Source organism: Nicotiana tabacum, unplaced genomic scaffold (genome assembly GCF_000715075.1).
Source record: "Nicotiana tabacum cultivar K326 unplaced genomic scaffold, ASM71507v2 Un00001, whole genome shotgun sequence".
NCBI classification, from domain to species: domain Eukaryota; kingdom Viridiplantae; phylum Streptophyta; class Magnoliopsida; order Solanales; family Solanaceae; genus Nicotiana; species Nicotiana tabacum.
Window position 1 is genome coordinate 1,896,587 of NW_027438239.1, and position 18,552 is coordinate 1,915,138.

Below are 18,552 nucleotides of genomic sequence, written 5' to 3' on the forward strand. Positions count from 1 at the left end.
CTGCTCGGTACCACCGTGCTGTACTATGTCTCTAAGGACAAGTAAATGAGGATAGTCATCATGCTGATCTTTGATGCGCTCAAACAAAGAACACCGAGCAACTGTACAAGCTAGAACACGGCTGGGCTCAGAAACATCCAACCTCACGAACTGGTTGGCCAAGTCCTGAACATCCAATGCAAGTGGTCTCTCACAAACTGGAATATATGCAAGGCCACCCATACTGACTGACTTTCTACTCAAAGCATCGGCCACCACATTGGCCTTCCCGGGATGATACAATATGGTGACATCATAGTCTTTCTATATCTCCAACCACCTTCTCTGCCTCAAATTGAGTTCCTTCTGGTTGAACAAATACTGCAAGCTCCGATGATCTGTGAATACCTCACATGGCACGCTGTAAAGATAGTGCCTCCAAATCTTCAGCGCGTGAACAATGGCTACCAGCTCTAGATCATGAACAAGGTAATTCTTCTCGTGAACCTTCAGCTGCCATGAAGCATAGGCAATAACCTTTCCACCCTGCATCAACACCGCACTCAGACCAATACAAGATGTGTCACAATATACTGTATAAGATCCTGAACCTGTGGGTAACACCAATACCGGTGTTGTAGTCAAAGCTGTCTTGAGCTTCTGAAAGCTCGCTTCACACTCATCTGACCATCTGAATGGAGCACCCTTCTGGGTCAATCTGGTCAACGGGGCTGCTATGGATGAAAACCCCTCCACAAATTGATGGTAATAACCAGCCAAACCCAGGAAACTATGGATCTCTGTAGCTGATGTGGGTCTAGGCCAGTTCTGAACTGCCTCGATCTTCTTAGGATCCACCTAAATACCCTCTACTGATACAACGTGACCAAAGAAAGTAATTGAACTCAACCAAAACTCGCATTTTGAGTACATAGCATATAACTGGCTGTCTTTTAGAGTCTGAAGAACGATCCGAAGGTGTTGCTCTTATTCCTCTCGACTGTGGGAGTAGATCAAGATACCATCAATAAACACAACCACAAAGGAATCCAAGTAGGGTTTGAACACTCGATTCATCAAATCCACGAATGTTGCTGGGGCATTTGTCAGTCCAAATGACATCACTATAAACTCATAATGCCCATACCGAGTCCAAAGAGATGTCTTAGAAATATCAGATGCCCTAATCCCCAACTGATGGTAGCCAGATCGCAAATAAATCTTTGAAAACACCTTGGCACCCTGAAGCTGATCAAATAAATCATCAATCCTCGGCAATGGATACTTGTTCTTGATGGTGACTTTGTTCAACTGCCGATAATCTTTACACATCCTCATCAATCCATCTTTCTTCTTTACAAACAACATGGGTGCACCCCATGGTGAGACACTAGGTCTAGTGAAGCCCTTATCAAGCAAATCTTGTAACTGTTCCTTCAATTCTTTCAACTTTGGTGGGGCCATGCGGTATGGCGGAATGGAAATGGGCTGAGTGCCTGGAGCCAAATCAATGCAGAAATCAATATCCCTATCGGGTGGCATCCCCGGTAGGTCTGCAGGAAACACCTCTAGAAACTCGCAAACAACTGACACTGAATCCATGGATGGAACCTCCGCACTAGAATCGCGGACATAAGGCAAATAAGCTAGACACCCCTTCTCGACCATATGCCGATCCTTCACAAAAGAGATAACCATGCTGGTAGAATGGCCAAGAGTCCCTTTCCACTCTAATCGAGGCAACCGCTACAAGGCTAAGGTCACCGTCTTGGCGTGACAATCTAATATAGCATGATAAGGTGACATCCAATCCATACCCAGTATGACATCAAAATCAATAATATCGAGAAGTAGAAGGTCTACACGAGTCTCAAGACTCCTAAAAGTGACCACACACGAATGATAAACACGATCTACAACAATAGCATCTCCTACTGGTGTGGACACATACACAGGAGCACTCAAAGAATCACGGGGCATAACCAAATAGGAAGCAAAATAGGATGACACATAGGAGTAAATAGATCCCGGATCAAATAGAACCGAAGCATCTCTACTGCAAACTGAAATAGTACCTGTGATAACAGCGTCATATGACTCAGCCTCAGGCCTGGCTGGGAAAGCATAACACCGGGGCTGGGCCCTACCACCCTAAACTACATCCCTAGGATGGCCTCTAACTAGCTGGTCTCCACCTCTAACGGCCTGACCTCTACCTCTAACAGTCTGGCCTCTATCTCTGGCTGCCTGACCCCTGCCTCTAGCTGGCTGAGCAGGTGGTGCAACAACTGGTGTCGGAACTATGGCACGAGAACTCTGATGCTGTGAGCTGCCCGTTGCCCGAGGGCAAAATCTAGCAATGTGCCTCGGATCACCATAAGTATAATATAACCTCGGCTGATGTGACTGCTGACCCCGAAACTGACCCTGTCGACCTGAATAACCACCCTGATAACTCTGGAGTGGAGGTGCACTAATAGGAGCTGGTGGTGCACCGCAGGCTAGCTGGTCGAAATAATGCATCTGAGGGCCACGACCACTTGGGGCACCATGGGATGCCTGGAGCACTGAATGAAACGGCCTGGGAGGATGGCCTCTACCAAAAGTAAACATGCCTCTAGATGAGGCACCGCTGAACTCACCGGAATGATGAGGTCTCTTGTCAGACCCCTGACCTCCCTGAGTAAGAACCATTTCGACTCGTCTGACGACATTAGCAGCCGCCTGAAAAGCAATCTCACTCCCAGTCTCCTTAGCCATCTGCAATTTGATAGGCTGAGCAAGTCCATCAATAAACCTTCTCACCCTCTCTCTCTCTCTCTCTCTCGGTGGGAAACAGAATAATAGCATGACGGGACAAATCCACAAAATGGGTCTCATACTGATCAACAGTCATACCGCCCTGCTGGAGACGCTCAAATTGACGGTGACGCTCCTCTCTCAATGTGATAGGCAGAAACGTCTCTATGAAGAGCTGAGAGAACTGGTCCCAAGTAAGAGCAGGCGACCCAGCTGGTCTGGACAACAAGAAATCCCTCTATCACTTCTTGGCGGAACTAGTCATCTGAAATGCACTATACCCATGTTTCGTAGGACCTCGTGACAGCTGTCAAGATACTCCTGAGGGTCCTCTAAAGGAGCACCACTGAAGTGAACAGGAAAGAGCTTGGTAAACCTGTCCAATCTCCATAAAGCCTCAAAAGACATAGCTGGCCCATCTCCGACCTCTGCCGCAATAACCGGCTGAACTAATCTGACTGGCTGAGCTGTTGAAGCCTGACACTGGGGAGCTAACTTCTCCGGAGCAGGAGTGGTTGGATTCTGGGCTCCTCCTCCAGCCTGAGAGACTGCTGGTGCCATGAGAAATGTGTCAGTCTGGGCCACACTCTCCATAAGGCGCACCAAACGGACCAACGCATTCTGAAGTACTGGGGTGGCAATGAACCCCTCCGGAACCTGAGCTGGTCCAATAGGAATAGTCTGAGTTGGAATCTCCCCATCAAGATCTATCTGAGGCTCCACTGCTGGGGCTGCTGCTCGGGCTCTGGGCTGAGCCCTGCCCCTACCTCTGCCTCGACCTCTGCCCCTCGTAGGAGTTGCCACTAGAGGCTCTGGCTGCTGCTCAACTAAGGAAGCGATACGTGTTCTCACCATATGCGAGAGAATAAGAGTAGAAGAGTTCAATTAGTATTGAGAAATCAAAATCGCACGACAGAGAAGAATAAAAGTGAAACTTGTTCCTAAACTTCATAGCCTCTGGAAGATAAGCACAGACATCTCCGTACCGATCCTCCAGACTCTACTAAGCTTGCTCGTGAATCGTGAGAACTAGGCAACCTAGTTCTCTAATACCAACTTGTCACGACCCGAAATTTCCCACCGACAGGACCGTGATGGAGCCTAACATTTCACTTGCTAGGCAAGCCAACATTAGAGAATCATTAAACTAATTCCTTATTCACATTCAGTAAATAACAATAATTAACTAAGATGAAATATAATAAGTGCGGAATATCATAAAACTGTATTAAGTACTACCACCCGGATCTGGAGTCACAATTCACGAGCATTCTAGAATTTACTATGAGTAATAGTCTGAAAGAAATACAACTGTCTGAATGAAAGAAACAGTAGAACAGAAAAGATAGATGGGGACGTCAAGGTCTGTGTACGCCGACGGATCTACCTTGAGTCTCCGGACAGAGGACCAATAGCAAAATCTCGATCAACCCGAGCCAGTATAAAATTTTGCACAAAAAGTGCAGAGTGCAGTATCAGTACAACCGACCCCATGTACTGGTAAGTGTCGAGCCTAACCTCGACGAAGTAGTGACGAGGCTAAGACAAGGCACCTACAAATCAACCTGTATAATTTAACAGTGTATATACAAATAACAGAAGTGAAGAACTAAACAGGAAATGTCGGGAGGGGAATTTATTGAGGAGAATACAAGATAAAGAACTATAATAGAATGATCGCTGGAGCAGTCAATATACCATGAATCAACATGAATAGTGAATACAGTAAAGGAAAAATGCACGGCATCAAACTTCATGGTTTTACTCTCAATTTCACCAAAATATCAATAGAAATGGCACGACATAACCCTTCTCGCATTAACTCTCATATCACTGCACGACATCATCCTTCGTGCTTTTACACTCACAATACGGCACGGCATCACCCTTCGTGCTTTACACTCACAATATGGAACGACATCACCCTTCGTGCATTAACACTCACATTATGGCACAGCATCACCCTTCGTGCATTAACTCTCAAATCATGCCACGGCATTAACACTCTCCCTTACCATAATGCAATGAACAATTAACAATAGGGAGATAGAATAACATGCACAAGCCTTACTTTAACATTTGGTTCCACAATATCAATCTCAATTTTGAAATAAATACTCGATTACCAACAGAAAATCTGTAAACATGATAATGACGATCAATTTAACAACACTAGTATAAACATGTAGCAATTAGGCATAGGGAGTGACAATATAAGAAAACGGAAGAAACATGGAAAAACAGGTAAATTGGCGGCGCATAAGTACTCGTCACCTCACATATACGCCGCTTACATGAATTTCCCTTAGCAATTAATCTAAGGTTCCTAATTTCCTCAAGTCAGGGTTAGACACAACACTTACCTAGCTCCGAAGGCCACTTAATTTTCAATCACAACTTTTCCTTTGGAATTCACCTCCAAACCACTCCTATCTATTCAAAAATGACTCAATAATATCAAATATTGCTAAAAATTAATTATATTGCATAAATTAAATTTTCCAAATTTTCCTCCAAAAAGTCGAAAAATTGACCCCGGGCCTACTTGGTCAAAACCCGAAGTTCGGACCAAAATCCATTTACACATTCACCCCCTAGCCCAAATATGTAATTAATTTTGGAATCTGACTTCAAATTGAGGTCTAAATTCTCAAATTTCCGAAATCCCTAGTTTTTTACCCTAACCCCTAATTCTGCCATGAAAACTCTAGATTTTAGGTTGATAATTCAAGAAATGTAATGGGTAATTGAAAGTAAATGGTTTAGAATCACTTACCAACAATTTGGGGAAGAAATGGCCACCCGTTAAGATTTGTAAGTCAACTTTCTTGCTTCCAAAGGCAGAAATGGCTTAAACACGTATTTGATTCTGTTTTATGCACTGGGCAACAGTGGGCATCGCGTTCGCGAGGCAACTGTCGCGTTCGTGAAGGGTACTGGCTGCCAAGCCTTCGCGTTCGTGAGACCCTGCTCGCGTTCGCGATTGTTACTCCCACTGGCCTTCTCGTTCGTGAGACATTGCTCGCGTTCGCGATGAAGGAACGACCGACTCTTCCTTAGGTGTGCCTAACACTACGCGTTCGCGAGGAGCTGGTCGCGTTTGGGAAGCGTAACACCCCCACAGCTTCGCGTTTGAGACCAAGCCTTCGCCTTCGCGAAGAAGAAAATTCCAGTTGTCCAGTTTAGTCTTCGCGTTCGCGAGAGTGCCTTCGCGAACGCGAAGTAGGACATGCCAGAACACCTGCTGCAGCAAAATACCAGATTTTCTAAGTCCAAAGCATCCCGTGGCCTATCCGAAACTCACCCGAGCCCTCGGGGCTCCAAAACAAATATGCAAACAAGTCTAAAAATATTATACGAACTTGCTCGCGCGATCAAATCACCAAAATAACATCTATAACTACGAATTTAGCACCAAATCGAGTACAATTCTCAAGAACACTTTAAAATTCCTATCTTCTCAACTGGACATCCGAATCATGTCAAATAAACTTCGTTTCTCACCAAATTTCACAGACAAGTCATAAATATCATAATGAACCTGTACCAGAATCCGGAACAAAAATACGGATCCGGTACTAACAATACCAAACATCAATCAATTCTTAAAAATAAATAATTTTTAGACTTTTAATTTTCATCAAAAATTCATAACTTAAGCTAGGGACCTCCGAATTCGATTCTTAACATACGCCGAGATCCCATAATTCGATACGGACCCACTGGGACCGTCAAAATATGGATTCGGGCCCATTTACCAATATTATTGATCGAAGTCAAATAAAATCAACTTTTTAAGGCATGAATTCTTATTTTCATCAGTTTTCAACAGAAAAACTTTCCCGAAACCTACCCGGACTGCGCACGCAAATCGAGCAGGATAAAAATAATATTTTTAAGGCTTAAGAACGCAGATTTGAGTTCTAAAATATAAGATAACCTTTTGGGTCATCACACTTATTTTCAAATCCCTAGGCCCAATTTCTCGAATTATACCTCAAAGACACGTAATCTATTCGGAATACTCAATGATAATTTAATATTATTGATTAACAATGATCACAAGTGACTTACCTCAAGTTCTCCCGTGAAATCCCTCTGAAAAATCACCACAAACCATGTTTGAACTCTGAAATGACAAAAATGTCGGACCCTTCTATTTTTGTAGCTTGCCCAGGGTTCTCGCTTCTGCGGATCATTTAACCGCATCTGCGGTCCCTCTTTTGCAGAGAATCTGCCGCTTCTGCGGTAAGCCAAGGCTCCACTGCCTCCTTCTTCTGCGATTATGCTTTCGCTTCTGCGGACTCATTTCTGCGAGAAGCAGTACGCTTCTGCGGTCACTAGCGCACCTGCGATTCCTCGTCCGCATCTGCTATCACGCAGATGTGGAATTTTCCCTCGCACCTGCGGCCACTGCCCACTCTTCCTTTTTCTCTTCTACGCTCCCAGGCTCGCATCTGCAAGTTCGCACCAGCGAGCCAAGTTCCGCAGGTGCGATTGCATCAAATGGCAGAAAGCTTCTAGCTTTATTCTATGTCTGATTTCGATCCGTTAGCCATCCGAAACTCACCCGAGGCCCCCGGGGCCTCAACCAAATATACCAACAAGTCTTAAGACGTCATACGAAGTTAGTTGAAATCTCACATCACATCAAACAATGCTAAAACCACGAATCATACCCCAATTCAAGCTTAATGAAACTAAGAATTTTCAAGTTCTACATTTGATGCCGAAACCTATCAAATCAAGTCCGATTGACCTCAAATCTTTTCATACAAGTCATAAACGACATACCAAACCTATTCAAATTTCTAGAATCACATTCCGACCCCGTTATCAAAAAGTCAACTCCCCGGTCAAACTTCCAAGCTTAAATTCTATTTTAGCCATTTCAAGCATAATTTAACTACGGACTTCCAATTAATTTTTCGGACATGCTCCTAAATCCAAAATCACCATACGAAACTATTGAAATCATTAAAACTCTATTCCGAGGTCGTTTATATATAAGTCAACATCCGGTCAATCTTTTCAACTTAAGTTTCCATCTTGGAGACTAAGTGTCTCAATTCATTTCAAAACCTCACCGGACCCGAACCAATTACCCCGGCAAGTTATACAACAATTGTAAAGCATAAATTGAGCAGTAAATGGGGGAACATGGCTGTAATACTCAAAACGACCAGTCGGGTCATTACAAATATATAATATTAATTTCACTCTAGAGTGCCTAAAGCATCTCATGAGGAGTTTATTTTGTAAAGCACCTCATGAGGAGTTTATTTTGTAAAAGTTCAAAATTACTCACTAATTACCTTAATATTTCAATCGAAATGCTCAATTATTTTCATACTTTAATATGAGTAAGCGAATAAATATTTTCATATTATTTAAGGCGTATGACGGAAGGTTTAGCTAAGCAAGACTACTCGAGAAAATATCCATAAAACTACATCAAATTTAGAAATATAGTAAAGCACTGTAGGAAATATCTTTTTTATCTCATATATTACTATCATTCTATATATGAAAGTGATGAAAATACATAGCACTTTTATAGTAAAGTTTTAATAAGTTCATATGTAAAATGAAGGTACAAAAATATTTCCTATGATGCTTTAATTTTCTGTACATTCGAAGTTTAGTCTAGTTCTATGGATATTCTCTTGTTAGTCTTGCTTAGCAAAGGACCTTCCATCATAGGCCTTAGATAGTGTGAAAGTATCTATTATCTTACTCATATTAAAGTATGAAAATATTTGAGCATTTCGATTTAAAATCTTAAAGTAATTATTGAGTAATTTGAAAACTTTTACAAAATAAACTCCTCACGATTGATGCTTTAGATACTCCGGAAAATGTTATATATTTCTACAGACTCCCCTTATAAAACCTAAACATAATACTCATGACAAGTGAAAGAATTTTGTAATTAAAAACACCTAAACTTTAACTTGGAATAATATATCTCAACAATTACGTAAATAAGCCTTACATAACATATTACCAAAGCAATATCTCATCAAATATCTCAACAATTATGTAAATAACATATTAGCAAAATAAAAGGTTATATTGATTATTTAATATTTTCTTTTTTGAAACTATTTTTTAACTTGTTACTCAATTAAAATGGTGGTCAAGTGCAATCCAATAACATAATTCTAATTAAGAAAAACTATGTATTGTCTAATTATGATCATTAAGGACCTAGTGCTGTCGAGACAAAGAAACAATGAATGAAGGCCAAATGGGTCTGGTTTAAGTCCTATTAAAAAGAAAGAACATATAAATTTTTACACTCCCAAGTTATTTGATTTCATTTTCCTCAAACAATAGAATAGCCTAGTTGAACAACATCTTATCAAAATAAAAGGTTATACAGATCATTTAGTATTTTCTTATTAATATTATTTTTCAACTAGTTCTCAAATAAAATGGTGGCCAACTGCAATCCAATAACATAACTCAAACTAAGAAAATATTTGTTGTCTAATTATGATCATTAAAAACTGGCGCTGGCGAGACAAAGAAACAAAGAATGGAGGCAAAATGGGTTTGGTTAAAATCCTTCAAAAAAAGAAAGAACATAAGTTTCTAGACTCCCAAATTATTTTAATTCATTTTCCCATCATAATATCTTATATAAAGCACTTGGTGTTGAGACTTAAAATCACCAATTTCTTTGTTTCTCAAATCTCGAGTGTTTAATTAGCCATGGCAAAAAGGACTAAGGGTCGCCAAAAGGTTGACATGGTTAAGATGCAAAATGAGAGTAACTTGCAAGTGACCTTTTCGAAGCGTCGTGCTGGTCTCTTCAAGAAGGCTAGTGAACTCTGTACACTATGTGGTGCTGAAATAGTCCTTGTGGTATTTTCCCCAGGCAAAAAAGTTTACTCATTTGGCCACCCTTGCGTGGACTCAGTGGTGGATAGGTTTCTCACAAGGAACTCTCCACCAAATAATGGCCATAATCAGCTCATTGTGGCTCATCGAAATGCTAGTGTTCGTGATCTCAATATTGAGCTCCCGAACATTGAGGGAATTCTTCAAATGGAAAAAAATGGTGGAGAAGCCCTACAAGCAAGGAAGAGAGATACCGGTCATTGGTGGAAAGCTCCAATTGAAGAACTTAACTTTTTTCAACTGCGACAATTGAAGGAGGCAATAGAATGCATAAAGAAGAAAGTTGAAAGAGAGGCACAAAACCAACAAATGGTGACTGGTAATGCATTCCCATTTCTCACCTTTGGATGTGCCTTGGCTCCTACTGGTGCTAGTGCAAGATCTTCATATGGTTCTTATGGCTCTTTTTCATTTCAAAATAGGGTTTCAGGACTCAACTTTGGTGCACCTTTTGCTAACAGATCCAGTGGATCTACTTCTTCAGTAGTTCCCAAGTAGTTCGACTGTCATTCCGGAAAATCCTGGGACTTCAAGACCTATCATGCGTAATTGAATTATTGGAAATAACAAGCTTAAATATTAAAGGCTTGCTTTATAAGTGTCTAAGTTCATTTTCCATTTGAGTTATCCGATGTGTGTCTTTTGTGTCATCATATAATGATCATTAGTTATAGTTCGTGTTACTAGGAATTCAAAGAGTTCAAACAATACCTATATTAGTGTGTTGTCGTAAGAGTGGAGTTATTTGTAATATATTTAGTGTGTTTTATGTTTGTCCCGCTATTCCATCCTTTTGGGCCTTATAAGTTTTAATAGTTTTGAATAGCGTTACTCATTTCTTTAACTTACAATAAAGTGGTATAGTGCCTAGTTTGAATTCCAACAAGAATCAACCATACAGAGACATTGTGGTTTTAAGTATCTAAGGTTATTTTATTTTATATATATATATATATATATATATATATATATATATATATATATATATATATATATATATATAAAGACAATTATATGTAGATTTTATCCTCATTGCTAGTGATAGCTTGGTATGGGTAAGCAACTAAGTTTTAACTATGAAGTTTGTAGTATGTATAATTTCTTCTAAAGAAGTAACGAAAGGACCTCTTAAGTTAAGATTGTGAAGTTTGTGAGAACTGATAATTAATTATATATTTATATATTTCATAAGTCAGGACATTAGAAACAATCTCATAGAAGAAAAAACCATGGTGTGACTGCATATATTATCATATTGTATGCTAGATATATATTTATATAGTAGCTGCAAGATGTGATTGATTTAATCTTTACATAAAATAATCCTCTAATTATATTTTCCATAGAAACATGTCGTTTCGGTTCAAATTTCCTCCCACCCACCCAAAAAAAAGAGAGAGAGAGTTCTAACCCTGTATAAGGAGCTAGCGCACAATATGTAACTTTCTATCTGATATATAGAGCTCGCTTTGTAACGACCCGACCGGTCATTTTTCTTTCTAGATCCCCGTTCCCCTAATTAAGACTCCCTAAATGTGTTGTTACTGTTTTATGACTTGCGGGGATGGTTGGTTTGGGTTTGAAAGGGTTCGAGTTGACTTGTGTGGACTCAATGGTGGATAGGTTTCTCACAAGGAACTATCCACCAAATAATGGTCATAATCAGCTCATTGTGGCTCATCGAAATGCTAGTGTTCGTGATCTCAAAATGGAGCTCACGAATATTGAGGGGATTCTCCAAATGGAAAAAAATGACGGAGAAGTCCTACAAGCAAGGAAGAGAGATAACGGTCATTGGTGGGAAGCTCCAATTAAAGAACTTAACTTTTTCCAACTGCAACAACTGAAGGAGGCAATGGAAAGCATAAAGAAAAAAGTTGAAAGAGAGGCACAAAACCAAAAAATGGTGACTAGTAATGCATTCCCATTTCTCACCTTTGGAAGTGCCTTGGCTCCTATTAGCTTCGCAAGCTTCAAATAATTATTAAAGTGTCGTGTATTTATTATTATTAAGCACGATTTTAGCCGAAGACGTATGACCCGATCCAGAGTTTCGTGTACACTGTCGAGGGACGTGCGGCGCGATCCATAAATGCATCTATCCTGCCGAGGCGTTCGGCCCGCTCCACAAGAAAGGAGGACATTTTCTTATGTACCTACAGAAGGAAAGTATATTTATTATAAGATAAATATATATATATATATATATATATATATATATATATATATATATATATATATATATAAATTCGGGAAGAGAATAATTTTTTTTAACAATTAATTAATTTAAACAGACAATCAAGCCTATGAGATTTCCATCCTTTAATATCTTTATCTAACAATTCACAATATATTCATATAGATATCAATTAATATAAATAAATCAAAGAATACAATTTACACAAGTAAGGCAAGCTTTGAGTCCTAAACTACCCGGACTTTAGCATTAATAGTAGCTACGCACGGACTCTCGTCACCTCGTGCATACGTAGCCCCCCACAATTAGCAACAATTATTTAATTTTAATCACCTATGGGGTAATTTTCACCTCACAAAATTAGACAGGAGACTTACCTCGTCTCAAAGTCCACTTTTCGATTATCGCGTCGCGTAAAATTCTCGATTTGATGCCGAAAAATCCGAAACTATCCAAAAGTTATATAAAATAATTAATATATGTTTAATAATTCGAAATTTATATATTAAATAAATTACCTTATCCAAAATGGTGAAATTCCTAATATTTACCCCAGGCCCGCATGCTCGGATTCTGAAAATTTTCGGATGAAAATGTTACCCATAATCTTAAGAACTTGAATATATAATTTCTACCCAATTCCATAACTATTTTCGTGGTTAAAATCTCACTTTTATAAAAATCTAGGTTTTTCATCTAAATTTTTTATTTCTAAGATTTACTAGTTATAATCTATGTATTTAATTCAAAGGGTGTAGAATTAACTAACCTCCAAGTTGTTAGTTGAAATCTCCTCTCAAAAAGCTCCAAAATCGCCCAAGAATGGAAGAAACTGGGCAAAAATGGTGAATTCCCGTTCTTTTAAGCTTTCTGCCAAACATGTCTTTCGCACCTGTGGAGATTGGAACGTACCTGCGGCTCCGCACCGGCAGAAAATCCTCGCGTGTGCGAGTTCCACTTGCCTGGCCAATTCTCGTATTTGCGCACACGGCTTCGCACCTGCGCGTTCGCAGGTGCGCAAATCATCCGCATCTGCGGTCGATTACTCCCTTGCCTTTTCCGCTTCTGCGCACAAAAACCCGCATCTGCGAGGTTCGCTCTTGTGAGCTAGTGTCGCACCTGTGGCTGGCCAAGCGTAGGTGCGATTCTGACAGTAGCTGGGAGCATCAGTTTTGGTTCCCAACTTCCAACTTGGTCCGAGCCTCGTGCGGTTGACACTCGGGGCCCCCGGGACCCCGCCCGAACATACCAACCAGTTTTAAAATCATAAAACGGACTCGCTCGAACTTACGAAATATGTAAAACAACATCAAATAAATGAATCACATCTCAAACCAAATTGATTCAAACTTAAGAATTTCATGTTCTTCAATTTACTTCTAATACGCCGAAATATACTTAAACTACTCGGAATGACACAAAACTTTGCGTGCAAGTCTTAAATCACTATACGGAACTATTCCCAAACTCGAAATTCCAAATGGACTTCAATTACTCAAAAACCTACCCCAAACCAAATTTAAAGAATTTTAAACCATCAAATAGTTGATTTTTACTATTAAGCGCCAAAACGCTCCCGGGTTATCCAAAACCCAATTCAGACATACGCCCAAGTCCAAAATCATCATACGAACCTATTGGAACCGTCAAATCCCGATTCCAGGGTCGTTTTCTCAAAATGTTGACCGAAGTCAAACTTGACCATTTAAAGCCAACTTAAGGAACCAAGTGTTCCAATTTCAACCCACACACTTCCAAATCCCGAACCAACCATCCCCGCGAGTCATAAATTAATAAAAGCATATCTGGGGAGTTTTATTTTAGGGAACGGGTTTCTAACAGTTAAAATAACCGGTTGGGTCATTATATTTTTCACCTCTTAAACAAATGTTCGTCCTCGAAGGGGTTTAGAATAATACCTGGAGTGCTAAATAAGTGTGGATATTTGCTCCACATGTCCTCCTTGTCCTCCCAAGTCGCTTCCTCGACTGGTTGGCCCTTCCACTGGACCTTTACTGCAGAAATCCTCTTGGACCTCAACTGGCGAACTTGTTTATCAACAATGGCAAATAGCTCTTCTTCATAACCCAAACTCTTATCTAGCTGAACTGTGCAGAAGTCCAACACATGTGATAGCTCAGCATGATACTTCCGGAGCATAGATACATGGAAAACCAGATGAACTCCCGATAGACTGGGAGGCAATGCAAGCTCATAAGAAACCTCCCCAACTCATCTCAACACCTCAAATAGGCCTATAAACCTTGGGCTCAACTTGAACTTCTTCCCAAATCTCATAATTCTCTTCATCGGTGAAACCTTCAAGAGAACTTTTTTACCTACCATAAATGATATATTACGCGCTTTCTGATCTGCATAACTCTTCTGTCTGGACTGTGTTGTACGAAGTCACTCTTGAATCAATTTTACCTTTTCCAAGTCATCCCTTACCAAATCAGTACCATATAACTTAGCCTCACCGGGCTCAAACCATCCGATAGGTGAACAGCATCGACGGCCATATAAAGCCTCAAATGGAGCCATCTCGATGCTGGATTGGTAATTGTTGTTATAAGCAAACTCGGCCAAAGGCAAGAAACAATCCCACTGACCTCCAAAGTCAATCACACATGCCCTGAACATATCCTCCAAAATCTGAACTGTCCGCTCTCACTGCCCATCGGTCTACGGATGAAAGGTTGTGCTGAGCTCTACACGGGTCCCTAATTCACTCTGTACTGCTCTCCAGAAATGTGAAGTAAACTGAGGGCCTCTATCTGATATGATAGAAATTGGTACACCGTGCAACCAAACTATCTCCTAAATATAAATCTGGGCTAACCTCTCTGAAGTATACGTAGTCACAATAGGAATAAAATGTGCTACTTGGTCAACATGTCAACAATCACCCAAACTGCATCAAACTTCCTCAAGGTTCTCGGCAACCCAACCGCAAAGTCCATAGTAATTCGTTCCCATTTTCACTCTGGTATAGTCATCTGCTGAAGTAGGCCGTCTAGCCTCTGGTGCTCATATTTAACTTCCTGGCAATTTAGACACCTACCTACATACTCAACTATGTCTTTTTTCATTCATCGCCACCAATAATGCTGTCTCAAGTCATGATACATCTTCGTAGCACCTGGATGAATAGAATACCGAGAACTGTGTGCCTCATCAAGGATCGTTTACCTTACTTCATCCACATTAGGAACACACAGACGATCTTAGAGTCGCAAAACACCATCCGCACCAATAGTAACTTCCTTGGCACCGCCTCCTAGTACCGTTTCTTGAAGAACCATTAAGTGTGGGTCATCATACCGACGAGCCTTGATCTGCTCAAATAATGAAGACTTAGCTACGACAATTGCAAGAACTCGGCTAGGCTCTGAAATATCTAGCCGCACAAGTCTATTGGCCAAGGACTGGATATCCAAAGCTAATGGCCTCTCTTCTGCTGAAATGAAAGCCAAACTACCCATACTTTCCGCCTTTCTACTCAAGGCATCTGCAACTACATTTGCTTTACCTGGATGATATAGGATAGTAATATCATAATCTTTTAGTAATTCCAGCCATCTGCGCTACCTCAAATTTAGGTCCCTCTACTTGAACAAATGCTGCAAACTGTGATGATCAGTATAAACTTCACAGAACACCCCATAAAGATAATGCCTCCAAATCTTAAGGGCGTGAACAATCGCAGCTAACTCAAAATCATGTACCGGATAATTCTTTTCGTGGGGCTTGAGCTGACGTGAAGCATATGCAATAACTTGCCCTTCCTGCATCAATACACAACCCAAGCCGATGCTTGAAGAGTCACAATACACTGTATACATTCCCGAACTGGAAGGTAACAATAACACTGGTGCTGTAGTCAATGCTATCTTGAGCTTCTGAAAGCTTGACTTACAATCATCGGACCATCGGAACTGAACATCATTCTGGGTTAATTTTGTCTAAGGTGCTGTAATAGATGAAAAACCTTCCACAAACCGACGATAATAACCTGCTAAACTCAGAAAACTCCTGATCTCAATCGCTGAAGTGGGATGATGCCAATTCGGAACTGCCTCAATCTTTTTTGGATCAACCTTAATACCATCACCCAATACAATATGTCCTAAAAATGCTACAGACTCAAGCCAGAACTCACATTTAGAGAACTTAGCATATAGCTTTTGTTCCCGCAATGTCTGAAGCACTACTCTCATATGCTGCTCATGATCCTCCTTACTGCGCGAGTAGATCAAGATGTCATCAATGAAGACAATGACAAACAAATTAATATATGGCCTGAATACCCTGTTTATAAGATCCATAAATGTTGTCGGGGCATTAGTTAAACCAAAAGACAATACCAGAAACTCATAATGACCATATCTAGTACGGAAAGTAGTTTTCGGAACATCCGAATTTCGAATCTTCAACTGATGGTACCCGGACCTCAAGTCGATCTTAGAGAACACACTAGCACCCTGCAACTAGTCAAATAGATCATCAATACGCGACAACGGGTACTTGTTCTTAATAGTGACTTTGTTCTATTGGCGATAATCAATACACATCCGCATTGTTCCATCCTTCTTTTTCAAAAATAATACTGGTACACCCCAAGGCGATACACTCCATCTAACGAACCCTTTGGCTAGTAACTCTTCAAGTTGTTTTTTCAATACTTTCAATTCTTTCGGAGCCATGAGATATGGTGGGATAGATATAGGCTGGGTATCTGGAGCCAAGTCAATACAAAAATCAATATCACGATCAGGTGGAATACTTGGAAGATCTGAAAGAAATACATCGGAGAACTCCCAAACTACTGGCACTGAATCAATAGTCGGAGTCTCTGCAGTAATATCCCGAACATAGGCTAGATAAGACAAACAACCCTTCTCAACCATATGTTGAGTCTTTATAAAAGAAATAACCCGATTAAATGAACTAACCGACGAACCCTTCCACTCCAGCCTAGGCAAAGATGGAATAGCCAAGGTAACAGTTTTGGCATGATAATCTAGAATAATATGATATGGAGAGAACTAGTCCATACCCAGAATAATTTCAAAATCGGTCATCTCGAGCAATAAGAGATTTGCTCTAGTTTCGTAACCACATAATGTAATAATACAGGACTGGTAGATCTGGTTCACATTAACAGAATCGCCTACAGGAGTGGACACATAAACAGGAGTACTTAAGGACTCACGAGAAACACCAAGGAATGGAGCAAATAAAGATGACACATATGAATACGTGGATCCTGGATCAAATAATACTGAGGCATCTTTGCCGCAAACAGAAATAACATATGTAATCACAGCATCTGAGGCCTTTGCATCTGGTCTAGCTGGAAAAGCATAGAACCGAGCTGGAGCACCAACTGGCTGGCCTCCGCCTGGCTGACCTCCACCTCTAGGACGGCTCCTACCCACCTGTCCTCCACCTTTTGGTGGTCGGACTACTGGTGGAGGAACTGGTCCGGTAAGCATAGGCTGCTGACCCTGCTATACTGGTCTACCCCGAAGCCTGGGGAAAAACCTCCGCATGTGACTGGGATCCCCGCACTCATAATAACACTTCGGTGTGATGGGCTGCTGACTAAGAGTCTGGCCCTGGGAACCTGAATACCCACTGGGAGGACCCTGAATTGCTGGTGGGCAGTAAGAAATCTCTAGTATAGCACTAAGATAAGGTCGCACTGGAGTACCCCGAGGAGATGGTGGTGCTGGAAATGGTGGTCTGCTGGACTGCCCTCTCATGAACTGACCTCTGCCCCCAGACGGAGCACCTCTGAACTCTCCAGAGTACTTGAACCGCTTATCTCTCATAATCTGCTCTCGGCTCCGCTGACGAGCACCCTCAATCCTCCGGGCTATCTCCACAACTCGCTCATAAAAAGTACCCATCTCAACCTCTCGAGCCATAGTGGCCTGAATACTAGTATGTAAACCGGCTACAAACCTCCGCACTCTCTCCGCCTCAGTAGAGAGTATCATAAGTGCATGGCGAGATAATTCAGAAAACCTCACCTCATAATCAGTCACTGACATCTGACCCTGTTGGAGCTGCTCAAACTGAATCTGTAACTATTCCTTCTGGGAGGGTGGAATATACTGATCCAGGAAGATACGGATGAACCTGCCCCAAGTCATAGGAGGAGAATCTGCTAGTCTGCCAAGAACATATGACTGCCACCATCTACGGGCTCTACCCTCTAGCTGAAAAGTAGCAAAGTCTACCCCATGAGACTCCAATATCCTCATATTGTGCAGTCTGTCCCTGCAATGATCAATGAAGTCTTGTGGATCCTCATGTCGCTCACCCCCAAAGATAGGAGGATGTAGTCTAGTCCATCTGTCCAATAGTTTCTAAGGATCGGCGCCTAAAGCTGGCCTAGGCTCAGGTGTGGCTGTTGCCACTGGCTGGGCTCCACCCACGGGTAGTGCACCTTGGGTCTGATATACAGCAGCTGCCTGTCCATGAGCTGCGTGGTAGGGTCTGTGCTCCCACGCCCGCCTAAGATATGGCTGGGTCTGCCGGAAATAAACCGGCCTGAGTCATATTTTCCATGAATCGCAGCATACGACCCATGATATCCTGAAATCTCGGTGCAGATGTGAAATCCACTTGAGCTGGCTCTGCCACAGGCACCTCATCCTATT

General features: G+C 41.3%; 2 protein-coding genes across 2 annotated transcripts; both read left to right on the plus strand.

The window, feature by feature from the left end:
• Positions 1–9,495: 9,495 nt before the first annotated feature.
• Positions 9,496–10,182, plus strand: LOC107814075 (agamous-like MADS-box protein AGL62). Its single transcript, XM_075248522.1, has 2 exons — positions 9,496–10,075; positions 10,115–10,182. The coding sequence occupies exons 1-2, from the start codon at positions 9,496–9,498 to the stop codon at positions 10,180–10,182; spliced, it is 648 nt and encodes a 215-aa protein (XP_075104623.1).
• Positions 10,183–11,296: 1,114 nt separating this feature from the next.
• Positions 11,297–11,665, plus strand: LOC107814076 (agamous-like MADS-box protein AGL62). The gene has a single exon (XM_016639405.2). It carries the CDS (start codon positions 11,297–11,299, stop codon positions 11,663–11,665), a length of 369 nt encoding a protein of 122 aa, XP_016494891.2.
• The last annotated feature ends 6,887 nt before the right edge of the window (positions 11,666–18,552 follow it).